Here is a 19,073-nt window from a genome sequence, read left to right as displayed (position 1 = left end):
TATCTGTATCTTTTTGTATCTGCACCTCAGTTTGCTAACCCTCCGAAACACGTACGCACTTCGCAGTACTCAGCTCGTTGCTCGGATCAATTTCCAGAACGAGATTTATGCGCTCGCCAAAAAGGGCCCATAAAATATTTATTGTTTTCAAGTTGCAGGGACCTGATAAGCGGCTGAAAAGGCAGAGTAGCAGGCGCAGGATAAGCGAGGGCTGGCTCAAGGATAACAGAACAAAGAGCAACAGGAACAATCCTTATCCTTATCCTGTAATGCGATACCCGTTCGATTGGCGGCAAAAGAAGGGGGCTTGATATATTACCTTTAAATAGAAATGTATTTTCATGCCGAGCAAGAAATTAAAATGAGAATGGTTTTTGTTCAAGCAACTAGCTTTAACTTAACTTGAAATTTAAAAATATATTTCTGATAGTTAAGCCTCAAAGAAAAATTTGAAATATATTATGTATCCAATTTTTTCGCACATTTGCACACACGTAGAATTCAATTCAAATACATTTAATTCACTGCGTCTGAGCTTAACCCTTCAATGGCCGCAACATCTGCAGCGATTTATACAAATAATTAACTGTCAACTGCAGGCACCCTACACACGTCGGAATTTTCCGCTTTTCCTTTTCCCTCCTGCTCATGCGACACCTTGAGGGATCAGCATCAGTGCTACACTGGAAGTTATAGGCAATTCTGCTGGCTGCCACTGCAAATGTGAGAAATGAAAAATGTAAATAAATTTTTGACGATTGTTTGGCGGCTGGGGGGCGACAGGGGTGATTTATAAAAATGTGCGAGAAAAATGATTTCTGCACGGCTCAGGGCCGCTGACAGGCCCAAACATCACCCATCAGCCATCATCCACTGCCGCTCCTCCAGCTGCCAAAGTCATTAACTCGACAAACCGCCGACGTCAAACGAGCAGCTAGAGATGGGACACATATCAATATATCAATATATCATTATAAGGGATTTTCCGATTTTTGACCATGATCAATATGGTATTTATCCATAAATATATAAAAATTTATATATGATGATAATGATATATGATATCTTAAACAATTTTAAGGCCTCTTCTGACAATGATCCATATTGTAATTATCAGTAGCTATATGAAAATGTAGATAGGATACATATCAATATATCTAGAGATGATACAAAGGATATTTAGGTTTTTAGCAAAGATCCATTTTGTATTTATCCCAAGATATATTAGGATTAGGATTAGGATATACTAGGATGATGAGGAGTTTCTGTAAAAATATGATAAGAAAGTAATTTTTTTTATGACTTATGCTCTGTTATGTATTCTCTGTCCAAAATATATTTGTACTATACCATCTAATTTTTTAAACTAACTTGTTCTCAAGATTCCAAAAGATTTCATATGGTTACATTTCGAAAGTATTTATTTATTTTATAAGTTATTTATATTTATTTTGAAATACTTTCAAGCTCTTTTTAAAATGATTTTAAAATTGGCTACCTTTAGGAAACTCTTCCAAGATCTGTTCATGCTTATGAGAATTGGTTTGTTTTACTATATTATTATTATTATTGTACTACAAGTAATGCCCATCTCCAGATGCGCAGCGGCAGCGACGTCAGCAGAGGCGACTTATGTGTAAGTGGAGCGGAAGTGTACCCCACACACACATACACACACATAGGGGTCGTACTGCGAGGGGGCGGGGCAGAGGTGCGCTGAAGTGAAGGCAACTCGAAAAATGTTAAGGCATTCGTTATGTCAACAAGCAACAATGAGCAAGTGGGAGTGGAGGGAGGAGGAGGCTGGCAGGGAGATCCTTGTTAGGCACATTACATCACTCATTTCGAAGCAGCCTGTGCGCCTGTCGTCCTTGCCAAAGTGCTTGTGTTTGTGATTGTAAGTCGGGAGTTTCCCTAACGACCAAGTTGCCTCTGCCCCGGCATCCTTTTTTAATGAAGTGCAGCTCCTGTTTTCGCCACCGGGCCCACTTCCTCCATCTTTTTTATTTCATCCAGCTTGCAATTGCAGCCAAGCGACAAATGCCGCGCATTCCCATTTGTGGTGGAGCACCCGGAGAGCTCAGGCAACTCAGAGCCCAGAACCCAGAAAACCCGGAGGAGTGGAGAAGTTGGGATCCCGGGATCTGGAACTCCGTCGACTCGGTGGCCTTTTCTGCTTTGTGGCACGTTCACGATTCCTGTTTGCGTTTTGTTTTTCAGCCTTTTGCCGTTAAAGGTATACAAATCTCTCGCTTCGGTGAATCCCAAGTGGAAAATGCGTTAATTGGGCATTAAATGGAAAATTCTTTGACGCGGTCTATTTTTTCGGCTTTGTTTCTCATGTTTTCTTCAACCATTTTTCAGTTCCATTTCATGTAGGCGACTTTTATGAATTCAATAGTTATCTTTCTTCTGTTATATGGAATTTCGAATTGTGACTTCAATTTGCTTCTATAAATCGCTTAAATATTAAGTTTTAGTTGACAGCAGGTTCCCAGCCCAGACAACCTCATCGCATCCACCTGTGCCACCTGGTTCAATCAACTAATAAACTTCCCTCCGCCGACGGCGACTGCAAAGTGATTATTGATTTAATTACACATCAAAGCGGCGCAGAAGATCACGGAGTAACGATGGGTGGGAGTTGGCAATCAATGGTAGTATAGGACGAGGTACGTCATCATCACCGGGAACCAGGAACCAGGAACCGGAAACCGGGCACCCAGGACTCGGGGCTGCTGCTGTCGTCACTATGCCAAAGTAATAAAATGCTAATGAATTAATTTTCGCAGGAACCTTGCAATAAAGTTGACTTCCCCTGCCATTTAACTGCTGCTGATATTTAACATTTACTTTGGCCCGAAGACATGGAGGCGAATGCATTAATTTTAACGAACTCCTATTAGGCGGGGCTGCAAAATGAATTATGCATTTAATATTATTATTAAACATTTTACTAGCCCATCAAAGACGGCTGCAAATATTTGATGTTGTTAAATTTTAATCATCTCATCTCTCCCGGCCGCTGTTTACACAAGGGAGCAATTCGAAATGGAAACGCTCCCTAAATAGTTGCATTAAACAAATATTTCGGATGGCTGAAAAGGAGTCGGCGGAAGTAGGCAAAAGCAATTTCCTAGTCACAGATTTGATTTTGTTTGTCGAAGCGGTGCGGCATAAAATCGTTTGCCAAATGCCAAAGCTACAGATGCGGTATCTGTGCGATACAGTATCTGCGAGATACATTCGGCTAATGAAATGCACGCTCCGCCATGCCCATTCCCATTCCCATTCCCCTCCGGAAAACTGGGCAAATAATCAACTCCGGAGCGGGCACAACAATAAGGACCACAGACGAACCGAGCTGCCTAAGAGCTCGTAAAAAAAAAACTCACCGCACGATAAAAATCAAAGGGAAATATCTGCCAACTTGAATTCAATACGAAGGCCAGAGAACTGAACTCGACTATAGGATACCCAGTCTTATTTTCAGTCGTATAATACTAAAATGGTGTAAATTGCTTAAAAAAGTGTACAAATGTAACTAATAATATATGTTAAATAATAAGTTATGCTAAATACAACATTATAAAATGCAAATATACCCATTAAATAAGTTTCTATTCATCTTTTACTAAGTCAGTAAAGGAAAGTAATGCCATACATATCATACATTTATTATATAGATTTTCATAGATCTTAGATTTGAAATGGCCTAATCTACCCTTTCCGCTTCCGGTATACCCTAGCGGAGAGCCCGCCTCTGCTGACCGCAAAGCAAAACTTTTTGCCTCAGATTTATGCGGCAATATTTTGCTTTGAAATCGCTTCGTGTGGCCAACACGCAGTGCCACCCACCGCCCACTGCCCACCGCCCACTGAGAAACCACCCAACCACCCAGTGGAGCACAAAGACAAACACAAATACAACCTGTGGCATTCATTCGCCTGCCTGAGTTTCGGTTAAACGAGAGTTCTATTTACATTTTGCGCTCGAACGCATTTCATCTTTATCTTTTATGGCAAGCCGAATGGAATCGAGGGGATGAGCATCTAAATTTTAAATTGAAAATTGATTTTCCCCCCATTCCTTGCTGTTTGTCTAGCATTTGATTTTGCCCATCTAACACTGCGCGGATTGGTCAGTTTTTTTTTTTTGTGATTGATTCCGTCTTTGGGCTGCGGGTCAGATGGAAAGGGAATTCTCCACGAGATGCCCAAGCTGAGGGCTTGGGGATTCGTCGATTTGCCAACATAAGTGCGCGCCTCAGTGACTTTCGATTCCATATTCAAGGATTGCCCACTCTGATTGATTTTTTCTGGTATCGTAAATATGGAAAATGCAAGGGAAATCATATCCTCTATTTGTGCGGCCTTCGCATTGGAAAAGATTGGATTTCTTAACTGATTTCGGATATATATGAATGGGAACCAAAAGGGTTTTCCCTTTTCCCTGCACTTTTCTGATGTTTTTCTTGCTTGCTTAAAATTACATACTTTTACTTTTAAATAGTAGTTCATATTAACCAATTTTCCGTTCTTAAAGTGCAAACTTTTGGCTACCATCTTGTCCTATATCATTTATTCATTTTCCTACCCATTTTGTCCAGTAACTTAAGATCCCATTCTATAGGCATTCCTTCAGTCTCTCCACAAGGTAAGTCAACTTTTTCCAACCCCCTTGGAAAATTCTCTACGAGTGAGCTTATTGATTTTCTGTGGGTCTTATCTAAATTTGCTGTAACAGTTAGCGGGTAAATTTGAAATATTATTAAGACAAATATACAGGGAGTGCTGGAATGGGACTCTTTGGCTCATGGAAGGCGGTCATAAGCCTATGAAAACGTTTTTATTAGATCCCTGCACGCGCCCCCAAAAAGAAAAGTGAGGGGAAAAACCGAGGAGGAAATCGAGGGGGTCGCCAACAGTTTCGCGTGTGTTTGCACTTTTCCGGCCGCTTTTCCAGCTTTCCATGGGGGATGTTGGTATTGTGTTAAAGAAATTGATAGCCGGCGACAAATCATACCTTGGGACGAGGTCGAAGAACTGGAGGCCTGTACTTGGGGTGGCTTGTGGCTCCACGGATTATTTTGGGCAGTAATGTGGTGTTGTTGCACAATTTGCCGGCCTGCTAATAAAATTTGATAAGCCAAAGTGGAGCAGAGCGCCAGACGAGTCAAATAAAATGTTTACCCGCTGCACGCAAATTGGGGATAAATTTTATGTAATGCAGGGGGAGCGACACCCAGACTATCCACCCCAGATTCACCCTGGAGTTGGCCCCCCAAAAAAAAAAAAAAACACCCGGCAATTGCAAAGTTAATTTGCGCATAAAAATGTTGCCAGGGGAGTCATCTCTGGCCTCCTTCGAGGATTAGCCATAAAAGTGGTTCGCCAGTTTCATTTTTTTTTTTTTTTTTGTAGTCCGTCCCTTTGATTTATGCCAATGTGTTTTGATTTGCGCCATTTCATTCTATTCTATTTGATGATACCCTGGCCATTACCATTTTCGGTTTGATGCATGCGAAATGCATTTTTGATGACAGTTAATGGAGTTTTTACTGCCCCCCATCCCGCATCCTTGTTATGTGGCAGTGTGGGTATTTTTGGGGCACTCGCTAAATTTCCATTCCCTTCGCTGACTTGGCACATTTTTTGATGTTGGCCTTTGGTTTTTGGGGCGCAGTGCAAATGATTCCGGGGTTGCTTGGTTTCATCGGAGGAATGGGTATGGGTACGGGTATGGGATTGGAGGCCAGACAGACCAACTTTGGGAACGTTTTTATATGGTCTGGATGGTTTATAAGGATTTTTTACATTTATGAGCGTATAAAATATACAAATTGGCGAGCTAACAACGTTTTTAGAGGCCTCGTGCTTTCCCTTAAGGGCCTGAAATTTACTGAAAAAAATATGCAAAATGAAAAATTACAAAGTTGAATGGAAAATCATTTAAACTCTTCACTTTTCAAAGAAATACTCAGATAATTGAAGTAGCACTGCAGGCAGAAAATTTAAATGCAATACTTTTTCAAACTTAGCAAATATTTACATTTCCAATTAAACATTACAATCACATTCAAGCATAAGCCAAAATTCCATATGCACATGGCAGAGATTTGCCGCCATTGGGCGATCCTATTGCCTCTTTTGGGCTTACTGGCCGACTCAAATGTAAAGTCATGCCAAATATTTGCGCACACAAAGCGACAAAGTCAGGGCCGAAAGGCAAAAAGGACATCGTGTGGGCAAACACACTTACACCCGCACACCCACACACAAATCGACAACCACCCACTCACGCATCTGCATAGCAAACAAAAAGGAAAGTTTGCAAGGGAAGATGGGGAACTGCGGAGGAGGCAGTGGAGCCAGGACACTTAAATGCTGCTCAAAATTGGATTTGGGACAGCCTAGAGAAGCGGGGCAGCCCCATCTCCCCCCACCGAACAGACAAATGCTGATAAACATTTTTATAGTTAGGCTCGAGTTTGCCACAAGTCATGGCTCATCCTTTTCGTCCTGAAAGGACATTTGCCTTCGCCGCCCGATTCCCCAGCTGCACATTAAAGCCCAGCGAAGGAGCTGGAGTGGCGAAGGTCCTTGAAGGCTGCGTCGCTGTTTATGCTTATTTAAAAAAGTGGCGTCACATCCCAGTTTTGATTTGATAAAGCTAAAGAAAAGCAAAGAACAGCAAGTGATATCCAACACTCGGATACCCTTTCAATGGCTTGGAATATATACAAATAAAGTTCGTTCATATATGTCTTGCATATATCTAAGGTATGAAAAATATTAAACAAATAATGGGAATAGATTTTTTAATACTTAAACGAGAAAGATAACGAACTCCTAGGTAGTGTAGTGAAATGGATGAACGTATGTGGTGGAAAAGCAAGGAGGCACAAAGTGGAGTGAGTAGCTGAGCCGGCTGATAAAAAATCGTTTATGCAAGTCACATACGCACGAAGCTTTTAATAATAAAAACAACGAGCTTCTGTAATACGAAAACAAAGTAAGCAACCAAGCGTGCGTGTGAATGTCTTTATGCCACGGAAATTGTGCCGTGAAGGAGGATTCACTGCATCCAAGGACTATTCAACTTATTGCCCAAAAGGAAAATCAATGCCTTATTCTTACGTATTCCTTGGATACCTTAAATTACAACATATTCTTAAACTTCTGTTTATTTTGCCTTTAATCCTACTAACTTATAATCGTTAATTCGCATTTATTGGCAGTACAAGTATAACAAAATGATGAATGCGTACGGTGAATGAAGACATAACTGAGCAATATAAAACCAGATAATGATTAAGTATATAAAAATACGTATACTTAAATAAGTGCTCCGCGCCATTTAATGTTGGATCAATGATGTGGTTTAGAGAAATAATTTAGAGAAATCTTTTAGTAATAGCTACGAATTTACACCATCTAATTCAATCAGGAAAAGATTATATTGAAGAGCAACTTCAGGTCAACAGATGCACTGCATCTAGAGCCACAGAGCACCACATCCGCGTAGATCTGATGCTCGCGACTGTATGTGAGGTTCTTAATGGAGGTGAATTTCGGCTGAACAACGCGCTGGAAGAGGTCCTCCTTGCGCTGGGCGTAGCAGAGCTCGCCGCACGGGCATCTGGGAGCCTCACTAATCAGATCGATGAGCACAGCGGGCATAGAGCCCGCGCGCAAGGGCAGCTTATGTTTATCCACAGCCCGGGCTGTCAAAAGCCACAAGGGTTGCGGCGAATTAGATGCCGCCTTTTGCAGAGACATCTGCTGTGCGGCATCTGCATTGAATTCCTTGAAGCAATTGCCCCACACATCCAGCAGGTCGATCCGTAGATCCTCGACGGCAGAGGGCAGGGACTCCAGCTTGTTGCTGCACACGTAAAGTTTACGCAGTGCTCGCATCCGGCGAATGGCAAAGGGTAGCCGACTCAGCAGATTGTTGTTGAGATTCAGCGATACTAGCGACTCGAATTTAACCAGCGGAGGTGGAAAGTAGTTCAGCCCGTTGCCCGACAGATCCAGCTCGCCGAGCGACTGACTCAGCTTAGTGCCCCGCAGCCAGCACCAGTCATTCTGAGAACCCAGTAAGTTGTTGCCCAGGTGCAGCGAGGTGAGCGGAAGGCGCCCCAGCTCCGATGGAATCTAAAAGGCAGAAATAAGCTTAACTCAGTGGGCTACAATGATAACCTAATGGTCAATCCACCTTGGTCAGCTTGTTACCGGTGACATCCAGCTTGGTGAGGTTGCGCAGGGTGCATATCTCGAAGCTCAGCTTCACCAGCTGGCTGTTGTTGATGGTCAGCGATTTGAGGGTGCGCGGAAATCCCTTGATAGGATACTCGCTCCGCTTGCTGATTACCATGCGCACCTGGGGCTGTGCCTTCTGCGGAATTGCCGTGGCGGCGTTTATGTTCAGTCTCAAATTAATGGCGTCCTTGCCATCCATGCCCAGCTTGAGGGTCTGCAGGAATCCCTTCAGCTGTATGGGATCGCACTTGATGAGCAGGTTATCTGGCGGCTGTAGGAAACCAATGGTGGTCTTCCCATCCAGCACAAACTTGGTGTGCACGGCATGAATGTTATCCTTGACCTTGTAGCGATGCCCACTCTTGTTTTGTCCACTAAAGAGCACCATTTCCAGCTCCTTCTTAGTGTTTCCATTCGCATCCCTGGCGCTCTGCTTGTAGCCAATGGCCAGTGTGGATTTCACGGGACGTGGTGTCTTGTTCGCCTGGGTGGCGCGATTCACCACCTGAACCTCGCACAAAATCTTCATGTCGAGGCAGTGTTTAGACAATAAACAAAAAAAAAAACCGCTAAATAAAACCAAACATTTGTGTTGGACCCAAGAGTTGCCACCTGGTGGTTGGGACAGCTGATGATATGGAGCAGCCATTCGATAGTTAGGGGTGGACTACATACCGATGTTTTGGATTTTTGGAACTAGTTTCCAAGAGCAGCATAAAAAGCTCTCAAAAAAACAAAAAAACAATTCGCGCAGGACAAGTTACAAAACCAAAACAAGCAACGGCAATAGTTTAAAAACTGCAAAGCTACACCCATTTAAATACCGGAAAATGCTATTTCGCAAGGCTCGCCGACACTTTCTGCCGTTTTACATGTTCAATGGATTCTTGTGACAGCGCAACGAACGATATCAGCGTTTGCGTTACAACAGCTCAAATATTGGTCATCCGAGGCCTGAGCTTACAGTAAGTAATTGATGCAACATATGGAGCAACACAGTGGTCATGCAATACAAAGTACACACTCAAATTTGAAAGACTGAACTAAAATGCAAAAATATCTCTGTAGCACAACAGCCTGTTGGACAACTATGCGAACAGCAATGTGATAATAAACATTGACAACTGCGCGCTCTACAGCACCAATGTAAGAATTTAAATCTCAAAACCCATTTTGAATACTAACGATCCTTTTTCCTTCCGCTAATCTGGCAACGCCAAGCGCCCAGCTGATCGAAAGTCGATAACCGACGGCTCACACGATCGACAGCGACGTCGCCGCCAGCGGTTTTTAGTCATTTTTCGGTTTTTCTGCGCAACGGTCGCTTTCGGCTTGGCAATCGCCTGCGTCATCTACACGCTCCACACAATGGGCTGGATTTTTGCTGTGCTCGTCGCACTGGTGGCTCTGCTGCTGACGAAACCCGGCTGGCGCTGGTTCTACATAGCGGGTGCGACCGCTAGTCGCGATCTGACGTGAGTGCTGCTCTTGTACAGGGAGGGCATACTGTACCCAAGACCAAGTCCAGTGATAAGTTTACAATACCGCCCCCGTGCGGTTTGCATTTCAATACACAACAACATCTCTGGGTCTTTTCTTTTGTGAATCGATTGAGAACATCAGCGAACTGAAAAAATCAGCCGAGTGCGAGGTTCACTTCGTACACGAAAGTCAGAAACCACAGTGGAAAAAACTCGTTTTCCATCTATTTGGGTCGCCAACAGCAGCATTCATTTCCAGTTGGGAAAACCATAAAAGAGAAAACTTCACGGGGAAATGATCCATCTGCCATAGTGACGAATAGTCAACGCAAATTATTAGTTTTTGCCACTCGATTACGAGCAGTTTATTGACTTCTTCAGGTTCAAGGTCGCCCAAAAAAAAAAAAAAAGCTACGAGAAACCAAAACAAAACTCGCTTTTATTTACCATTGACTTCGTACGATCGTCGCCCAGCGAACCCTCCGCGCATACTAATCGATTCGAATCCGATCGAGTGCGTCAGGCGGAAGACCACTGGCACACTAACCGATCTGTTCTTGAAAACGTACGCCAGAGAGCCAAAGCTTGGGTCATTATGATGGCGGAAGTGTCGCCTTCGTTTTGGAATTTTCAACTTACCAGGGTTGCCAGGGCTACCTACATTTTGAACCTTTTGCAGAAAGAGTATTCAAAATATGCAACCAGCTACTTACTGCATAGCTATTTTACATAAAAAATGTCTTAGTCTTTGATTTTTTATTTTATATGAGATTTATGTCAAAGTTAGTTTGCTAACCTCTTAATAGAGAGTATGGATTTCAAGAAACTGCAACAATATTTAAAACCATATAGATTTTCATTTGATATAAGATTGATATTATTATGGCTGCTGTGGAAGTGCTGAGTTTCCAGGGTTGCCACGGCCATGTCAAACTATTCCATTTGTAGACCAAGCAATAAACGAACGAAAAGCTTGTCAAAATTTGTATGTCTCATCAATATACTTTGTGTCTGGCTTTACCTTACGATAATTAAAAAAGCGGAAGTGTCGCCTTTTGACTTGTGTATGTATTTCGAAGCGATATATATATTGCTTTTTCGCACAGGCATTGTTAGTAATATACGTTTTTACAGCCAAAACCAAACAGCTTAACAAATAGGAGTAAAATCTTAACACTTTATTTAAACTAAGTATTTTAAGATTCAATTAAGTTTGAATTGAGATATAGCCTCACACATTGCAACGCATTGTACAAAATTATGTTTGACCATAAATAAGGTTAAATACGTAATGTTATAGCCATTAAAATAGCAAGTATTCTCAGCAGAAGAAGGCAGCATTTAATTTGCTCGCCAGTTTTTGCTTAATGAGTCAAACTCGGCAGATCAAGTTCCATGCCAAGGCCAACACTGGTTTCCAATTTACCCAGCTCGTCTAAATGCCCATTCGTATATTTCGCGCTCACCACAGATTCTTAAGATCAACTTCAAGTCTGGCCGGTCAGCCTTGGCCACGTATCGAAGTTTTTTGCTCGGCCAGCAAGTCGACTAATCCAAACTGCGGGCAAACATGTGCAGCAACTCCAAAAAGAGCCAAGCAAACAAAGCACTCGATGGGGGTCATAAGGCCTGATTAAAAACCCTATAAATACGCGGCTAATGTGCGTTAAGCGCTAAGCTAAGTTAACTAGCTGTAGCCGGCAATCTTATCGACACTTCACTGCCCCGTTGGCGGTGCAAAGTACGCACGGGTGCAAAGCGAATTCAAATTGAGATCGTCGTTGTGGTCGAGTCCCAAGTCGAGTGCAGGTTTTTTCCCCCTTTTTCTAATACAGGGCCCATCGAACTATTGTATTTGCCACGGGGAAATGAGCGATTTGGATTAGTTCTACCTCACACTCTTCCCTATCGTATCAAATCTCAGTGGATCTTAAGTGCTTGCAAATGCCTTTCAGACCGTAATATCAGCTATTCTAGAACTTGGTGAGGAAACTATTAGTATTACAGAGGCAACTCTTTATAATTTATACATATTAATACTGTGTAAAAACTTGAAAGAATCTATCTTTATAACAAATACACATGATTACAAATAAGTCCAATTTCTAAACTCACATTTGTCAATACAAGTGCAATTATTTCAACCTGCTAGTCAATGATAAACATTATCTGCCTTGGTTCAGTGCGTAGTAGGTGTATTTATTTTGCCGATAGCTTCTTCAATATTGATAAAGACAGGTCAACCAGCAGTTACAGTATAAATCCCTCAATCCTTATAAGTGATAAGATACTAAGATGTGTAAGAGCTCTGTTCCTCTGATTATACGATTGCAAATGAAATTATAAACGTCAGATTCAGATACCTGTAGCTATAGATAGAGCTTTCTCCCGGAAAATTCAAAAGCCCTTGAAACTGGCTAAGTAAATACGATTTAGTATCAACCTTCCCGTGAACTTTGCATTACTCAGCTCGAAATTAGCAGCGTCATTAAGTTGTGGCTCGCTTGGTCGGACTAGGTTACCACGTTCGGATTGGATTGCATCCACTTCGAGCGGGTTTATCTCTGGGTTTATCGCATCACGGCTGTTGCGCTTGTCGAGCTTCGATTTCTGTGGGCTATTTATACAGACCCCAACCACTAACCATAAAACACACGCGATTGATGGCGAAGATAATGCCGGTACGGCTACTACCCTCAACTAGCCGCTAATCAAACACTTTCCCTCCAAAACCGAGTAACATATCAATATCCGTTGGTTATACAAGTTATTTGTGGATTTTCCAGTGCAAAGATGATAAATTATCTTCAAAAATATTGTCTAGTCAACACACTTTTATGTAGCACTAACTAATTTAACATGTTTCGTTTTAACATTCCTCGATTTATTATGTTTGCTATTTGATTTACTAATCAAATTTAAACTCCATTCCCCTTAACAGAGCTCTCTGGGCCTATATCAAGCTGCTGAGGTACACGAAGCGCCATGAGCGGCTCAACTACACGGTGGCGGACGTTTTTGAGCGGAATGTTCGATCCCATCCGGACAAGGTGGCTGTGGTCAGTGAGACGCAACGCTGGACCTTCCGTCAGGTGAACGAACATGCGAACAAAGTGGCCAATGTGCTGCAGGCTCAGGGCTACAAAAAGGGCGATGTGGTGGCCCTGTTGCTGGAGAACCGCGCCGAGTACGTGGCCACCTGGCTGGGTCTCTCCAAGATCGGTGTAATCACTCCGCTGATCAACACGAATCTGCGCGGTCCCTCGCTGCTGCACAGCATCACGGTGGCCCATTGCTCGGCTCTCATTTACGGCGAGGACTTCCTGGAAGCTGTTACCGACGTGGCCAAGGATCTGCCATCGGACCTCACACTCTTCCAGTTCAACAACGAGAACAACAACAGCCAGACGGAGAAGAACATACCGCAGGCCAAGAACCTGAACGCGCTGCTGACCACCGCCAGCTATGAGAAGCCTAACAAGACGCAGGTTAACCACCACGACAAGCTGGTATACATCTACACCTCCGGCACCACAGGATTGCCAAAGGCTGCGGTTATCTCTCACTCCCGGTAAGTGCAATAGCTTTTCTGAATTAAGTCTTAATGGAAAGGTTCTAAACAAATTTGTACTTTAGGTATCTGTTTATCGCTGCTGGCATCCACTACACCATGGGTTTCCAGGAGGAAGACATCTTCTACACGCCCTTGCCTCTGTACCACACCGCTGGTGGCATTATGTGCATGGGTCAGTCGGTGCTCTTTGGCTCCACGGTCTCCATTCGCAAGAAGTTCTCGGCATCCAACTATTTCGCCGACTGCGCCAAGTACAATGCAACTGTAAGTGAGATTTATGGCCTAACTAAATCACTCTCTCTAATTCGGCTTTTGTGATTTCCAGATTGGTCAGTACATCGGTGAGATGGCTCGCTACATTCTAGCTACGAAACCCTCGGAATACGACCAGAAACACCGAGTGCGTCTGGTCTTTGGAAACGGACTGCGACCGCAGATTTGGCCGCAGTTTGTGCAGCGCTTTAACATTGCCAAGGTGGGCGAGTTCTATGGCGCCACCGAGGGCAATGCGAACATCATGAACCACGACAACACGGTGGGCGCCATCGGCTTTGTGTCGCGCATCCTGCCCAAGATCTATCCAATCTCGATCATTCGCGCCGATCCGGACACCGGGGAGCCCATTAGGGATAGGAATGGCCTATGCCAGCTGTGCGCTCCCAACGAGCCAGGCGTATTCATCGGCAAGATCGTCAAGGGAAATCCTTCTCGCGAATTCCTCGGCTACGTCGATGCAAAGGCCTCCGCGAAGAAGATTGTCAAGGATGTATTCAAGCATGGCGATATGGCTTTCCTCTCCGGAGATCTGCTGGTTGCCGACGAGAAGGGCTATCTGTACTTCAAGGATCGCACCGGTGACACCTTCCGCTGGAAGGGCGAGAATGTGTCCACCAGCGAGGTGGAGGCGCAGGTCAGCAATGTGGCCGGGTACAAGGATACCGTAGTCTACGGCGTAACCATTCCGCACACCGAGGGAAGGGCCGGCATGGCCGCCATCTATGATCCCGAGCGAGAGTTGGACCTCGACGTCTTCGCCGCTAGCTTGGCCAAGGTGCTGCCCGCCTATGCTCGTCCCCAGATCATTCGATTGCTCACCAAGGTGGACCTGACTGGAACCTTCAAGCTGCGCAAGGTTGACCTGCAGAAGGAGGGCTACGATCCGAACGCGATCAAGGACTCGCTGTACTACCAGACATCCAAGGGGCGGTACGAGCTGCTCACGCCCCAGGTTTACGACCAGGTGCAGCGCAACGAAATCCGCTTCTAAGAGCTGCAATAGAGTTGTGTCTGAGCCTTGCCTTTTGCCCAATATGCTGTTAATTAGTTTGTAAGGCTAAGTGTAGGAGAGGAAAACCGGGGGAGATCGGCACCAGAGATCATTCAGCCTAGGAGCGAGGCATCCGAAGCGCATTTCCATGTCAACATTGCACTTTTGTATATCGTAAGCATATATATATATCGTATATTGTAAACGTAGTTGTATCTGCATTTGTGTAGATGATAGCCTCCTATACGCATTTTAATTGTTTTTAGCGTGCTAAAGAACCTTGTTAAATGCAATTTCAGCTATTGTTTAGTCAGTTTTAGTGGCATTTACACTTCCATTCTCGCTGCGTTTCGTGTTTGCCTGTACATATGAGAAGCTCTGATGTTTTTGTATCAAATAAAGTTTATTCCTTCACCACGGACCACGTATTTAAATTCGCAGTCTATCGTGCGGCAGAATGACACCATTCCACCTGCATACAAATGATTATGTGCGATTCGCTCCTCGAATCTCCGATCTATAGAAATGCACAGAGATATACTCATACTCATACTCATACCCATGCCGTGAGTATTCAATTAACCAAACTTGAACCTCGTCGACGTTCAAGTGCATGAACTTAACGAGAATTCTTAATAGCATTATATAATAATCTGTGAATCAGCTAACGACAATAACGTTTAATAGAAGATGCGCCCTTAATTTAATTATGGGTCTACTTTGCTTTCTATGATCTTTGCCAAGTTGAGAATATAACTACTTACTTACTCTTTCATTATCGCACGATTTGAGAATCCCATTTAATTGACAATAATTAATGGGTAATTATATTCCAGCAGTTAGCTTGTTTAAACAGTGCTATTATTGGTAGCACCATTCAATCCGAAAATGTTTTTGATATTTTAGAAGAATAATGTAACACAAAGAGTCTTTCTTTCAAAGCAAAACCAAATAAAGTACTTACAAATACACTTTTCAAAAGAACTTAAAGAATAAATCAATTTCTTTGGAACATGCTTACTATATTTGGAAATTAAGAAATCTGATGATAGTTCCTAATATTTCAGAACTATTCCATTTGATATTAAACTTTGCAATGAAAAATTCAAATTACTTTGCAGGGCGGGCAGGCGAAAAAGCTCTTTCCCTCGCAGATCCTAAATATGACCAAGTGGGTGAGTCTTCCGGGTGACTGGCAGATCGGTAGGAAGCAGCACCTAGTCGAGAACCGTTATCAGTGGCGGCAATAACAAGCGAGGCTTCAATTCGCTTCCAGTGCAAAGAAGATTATTGCAGTTGCAGTGCCGGGTGCGATCCGCCCAGTTGTCCACGTGTGAGTGCGGATGATTGTCGATCGCCAGATCGATTTCATACAAAGTGTGCGAGGTGTTTACCTCGAGTCCAGAAAGTCAAGACCAAAACGCAACGATGACGGGAACAGCGGCAGTGCGGCTCAGCATTACGATACCCACGAAGGAGGAGGAGGAGCGCCTGAAGAAGGCGTACGTCCAGGTGGTCAATGGAGAGGTAGCCACGCCCATGGGCACCGCCAGCAGAGCCTCGACCATTGAAAGTTTGTCGACCATTCGGATCGGGGAATCCCCGGAGCTGAAGAGCCACAAAGTATTGAATAGCCTGCCAAAGATTCAAATACAGACGTGCCACGATCAGCTGCTCGACATCCCACTGGACACGGACCAGGAGCAGGTGGTGCGCCAGATCCTGCAGAAATTCCACATACCCAATGCCGTTTGGCTGCCCAGTCTGGAGGGGAATGCCTACCACATCAGCTTCTCCATGGACTTTGACGAGCGTTACGAGAATCTCTACGAGGCGCTGCAGGAATTCGGCATCGGCGATCGGGAGGGATCTGCCGTATCCGTGGTCAGCTGCCTGGCCCACAGATCCTACGTTCAGCGCGAGGAAACGGAGGAGCAGGAGGACCAGCCCTCGAGCACAGAGTAAGTCCAATGAAAATGGAAAAATGCAAGCTACTACATTTCACAGGATCCATCATCTACAGGCACATCAATGCCCAGAAGCAGGGTATCTGGGATCGGTTCATGAACTCGGTGCGATCCCGATTGAATGTGGCACAGATCGTAAGGGATGTGCGTCAGGATGCGGCTATTACCTTCGACTTTTGCATACTCCTCGTGTCAGCAGCGTGAGCACTTTTCGAAATCCTATATTCTACATCTGCAAGTTGTGGGACACCTGTGATAACACCTATTCCCTTACAGAGTTCTGGCGAGCTTTGGCCTAGTGGAGAATAGCACGATTTTCCTGGCCTCCAGCATGCTCATTTCCCCGCTGATGGGTCCCATAATTGCGGCCATCTTCGGAACTGTGATCCAGGATCGATCGCTTCGCAGGCTGGGCATGCTGAACGAACTGATTGGCATACTGACCGCCACACTGGTGGGTTTCCTCTTCGGTCTGGTTGTGTGCACCACGGATCGCAAGTACGGGATTGGCGAGGGTCTGACGGAGGAGATGCTATCCCGCTGCGACCTGCACTCCCTGGTCGTTGGGGTATTCACGGCCATTCCGTCTGGAGCGGCGGCTGCCATAGGAATCCTGGGCGGGAATATTGGCTCCCTGGTTGGCGTGGCCATATCGGCATCGCTGCTGCCACCTGCGGTTAACTCCGGTCTGCTGTGGGCGGTGGCCTGCATCTACAAGATCTTCGAGAACGACGATTCGCTCTACGTGGATGTGATTAAGTCGCGTCGCTACTCGGACAACCAGGCCAAGGAATTGGCCGTGCTCGGCGGCATAAGCATGTGCCTAACTCTGTCCAACGTTCTGTGCGTCTATCTCATGGGCATCCTGGTGCTGAAGGTAAAGGAGATTGCCCCGGTGATTGGGCGCAAAAACCGACAGTTCTGGAAGCACGACATAAAACTGGCGCGTAATGGCAAAGTGGAGACGGAGTCGGAGATACTCAACGAGCTAATAGCCAACCTGGCCACCGAGGACAAGCACGCACTGGGCTCCCTCAATCGTCAGTTCCTGCGCCATCTGGACGAGTCGAACTACCAGCACACTTGGTCGCCGCTCAGCAACCGACATAGTTTCTCAATGCCACAACCGCCTGGCGCCGGCATCTCCACCATCCATCGCCTGGAGCAATTGTACGCGTCGAGAATTGGGATTAATCCACCAGCAGTAGAACGACGCCAAAGGCACAGTGTAGTAAGCAGACCATCGCAACGGAGCCACGAGGTCTCCGTCCAGCTGAGTCCACCACAGCCAGTAAGTAGCACACAGTGCTGTCCATCCCGAGTGCTCATTTCGTGTATTCCAGCGTCCACGATTCGCGAGCATGCCATCACAAGTGGGAAAGGATGAGCCAGCGAGGGAAGCGGCCATGCAAGTGGCCAGCTCCAAGAGATTTACGGTAACACCAGCTCGAGTGGACGAGCAGACCTAGAATGTTGTCAAGTCCATTTGGGTTTCCACTCTCACAGATCTTTGTATAATACTTAAATAATGTAAGTGTCAATTTTGTAAAGTTAATTAGTTGTTATACTCCAACAGGGGGTATGCCCGTACAGAATCTGTGATAGTGCTAACCTGCAATGGCGTCCATAGCATAGTTAAGCGTATATGTGTAATGTGCATCTTTGTGTAACAATTTCCAATAAAAAACTACAAGTCTAGTCCGCTCGGTCCCTGCCGATCCGCTTTGACCTGGGCGCGACCACGTTTCAGTTGGAGGCGTTCGCGGACCGCTCGCTCCTGGCGCCTGCGCAGCTTCTCCAGCGTCTCCTCGCTGGGCGGCGCAGCTGCCACAGCCTCCTGGGAGCGTATGATGGTGCGCAGCTTCTCCAGCGCATCGGCCAGGTTCATTTGCTGGGAGCGCGTGAGGTCACTCTTGATGTAGAAGTAGCCGTCTTTGGTAATCCGGTTGGCCAGCACCTTGAGCAGCTTCTGGCGCGTCTGCTCGGGTATCCAGTCCGCTTGTTCCACCTTAAAGCGCACATCCACCTTGGTATTCACCGTGTTCACGTGCTGACCACCGGGTCCGGAACTCCTGCTGTAGGTGATCTCCAGTCGGTCCATGGGAATGAAGCCGCTGAACTTGTCGCTGCCACTGGACTGGGTGGGGGATGTATATATATCAATAGATGGGATCCCTAGAGGCACTGCATCCACTTACCGGCGGGGGCGGCGTGTAGATTTGCAGTCGCGCGCCGGGATAGATCGTGTCCAGGGATAAATCGCTCTTGTAAGAGAGCTGACGACCCAGTAGAGTGCCTGTGCCGCCGGAGGAGCTGCTCTGGCGCAGGACTCTGATAAAGGCACTCGTGATTTTATTCATTTTATGCCAAATTTCAATTAGTTTAGCTAAATTAAATGTTACGAGAACGACAGTTGTGTTCACCACTTAACAGCTGTTCGAGGTGAGTTGCGTGCCGTGTGGCCGAACTTAACTAGCCGCGAGAATTGAAAACTTTCAAATCGAAAGCATGTTTTAACT

General features: G+C 45.1%; 4 protein-coding genes across 4 annotated transcripts; 2 read left to right on the top strand and 2 right to left on the bottom strand.

Annotated features, from left to right (window-relative positions):
* Positions 1–7,169: 7,169 nt before the first annotated feature.
* On the bottom strand, positions 7,170–8,908 carry LOC6731847. Its single transcript, XM_002078946.4, has 2 exons — positions 8,222–8,908; positions 7,170–8,160 (listed from the first exon to the last, which is right to left on the bottom strand). Exons 1-2 carry the CDS (start codon positions 8,792–8,794, stop codon positions 7,447–7,449), a joined length of 1,287 nt encoding a protein of 428 aa, XP_002078982.2. The 5' UTR covers positions 8,795–8,908; the 3' UTR covers positions 7,170–7,446.
* A 273-nt stretch (positions 8,909–9,181) lies between these two features.
* Positions 9,182–15,006, top strand: LOC6731846 (long-chain fatty acid transport protein 4). The gene is made up of 6 exons (XM_016178472.3): positions 9,182–9,230; positions 9,334–9,411; positions 9,487–9,740; positions 12,688–13,317; positions 13,383–13,584; positions 13,646–15,006. Exons 3-6 carry the CDS (start codon positions 9,634–9,636, stop codon positions 14,585–14,587), a joined length of 1,881 nt encoding a protein of 626 aa, XP_016024528.1. The 5' UTR covers positions 9,182–9,230; positions 9,334–9,411; positions 9,487–9,633; the 3' UTR covers positions 14,588–15,006.
* A 769-nt stretch (positions 15,007–15,775) lies between these two features.
* On the top strand, positions 15,776–18,252 carry LOC6731845. Its single transcript, XM_039292661.2, has 4 exons — positions 15,776–16,548; positions 16,611–16,754; positions 16,831–17,845; positions 17,898–18,252. Exons 1-4 carry the CDS (start codon positions 16,016–16,018, stop codon positions 18,021–18,023), a joined length of 1,818 nt encoding a protein of 605 aa, XP_039148595.1. The 5' UTR covers positions 15,776–16,015; the 3' UTR covers positions 18,024–18,252.
* On the bottom strand, positions 18,189–19,015 carry LOC6731844 (peptidyl-tRNA hydrolase ICT1, mitochondrial). Its single transcript, XM_002078943.4, has 2 exons — positions 18,753–19,015; positions 18,189–18,691 (listed from the first exon to the last, which is right to left on the bottom strand). The coding sequence occupies exons 1-2, from the start codon at positions 18,912–18,914 to the stop codon at positions 18,242–18,244; spliced, it is 612 nt and encodes a 203-aa protein (XP_002078979.1). The 5' UTR covers positions 18,915–19,015; the 3' UTR covers positions 18,189–18,241.
* Between the last annotated feature and the right edge of the window lie 58 nt (positions 19,016–19,073).

This window comes from Drosophila simulans, chromosome 2L (assembly GCF_016746395.2).
Source record: "Drosophila simulans strain w501 chromosome 2L, Prin_Dsim_3.1, whole genome shotgun sequence".
NCBI lineage: Eukaryota > Metazoa > Arthropoda > Insecta > Diptera > Drosophilidae > Drosophila > Drosophila simulans.
This window is presented reverse-complemented; position numbering and strand designations above follow the sequence as displayed.

Excerpts from the sequence above, each read along its gene's own strand:
- LOC6731845 (XM_039292661.2), top strand. The coding sequence starts at position 16,016 with ATGACGGGAACAGCGGCAGTGCGGCTCAGCATTACGATACCCACGAAG. Across the intron at positions 16,549-16,610 it reads GACCAGCCCTCGAGCACAGA|GCACATCAATGCCCAGAAGC; the intron begins GTAAGTCCAATG and ends CATCATCTACAG. Across the intron at positions 16,755-16,830 it reads ATACTCCTCGTGTCAGCAGC|AGTTCTGGCGAGCTTTGGCC; the intron begins GTGAGCACTTTT and ends ATTCCCTTACAG.
- LOC6731846 (XM_016178472.3), top strand. The coding sequence starts at position 9,634 with ATGGGCTGGATTTTTGCTGTGCTCGTCGCACTGGTGGCTCTGCTGCTG. Across the intron at positions 9,741-12,687 it reads ACCGCTAGTCGCGATCTGAC|AGCTCTCTGGGCCTATATCA; the intron begins GTGAGTGCTGCT and ends TCCCCTTAACAG. Across the intron at positions 13,318-13,382 it reads GCGGTTATCTCTCACTCCCG|GTATCTGTTTATCGCTGCTG; the intron begins GTAAGTGCAATA and ends TTTGTACTTTAG.
- LOC6731847 (XM_002078946.4), bottom strand. The coding sequence starts at position 8,794 with ATGAAGATTTTGTGCGAGGTTCAGGTGGTGAATCGCGCCACCCAGGCG. Across the intron at positions 8,161-8,221 it reads CCGGTAACAAGCTGACCAAG|ATTCCATCGGAGCTGGGGCG; the intron begins GTGGATTGACCA and ends TCTGCCTTTTAG.
- LOC6731844 (XM_002078943.4), bottom strand. The coding sequence starts at position 18,914 with ATGAATAAAATCACGAGTGCCTTTATCAGAGTCCTGCGCCAGAGCAGC. Across the intron at positions 18,692-18,752 it reads TCTACACGCCGCCCCCGCCG|TCCAGTGGCAGCGACAAGTT; the intron begins GTAAGTGGATGC and ends TCCCCCACCCAG.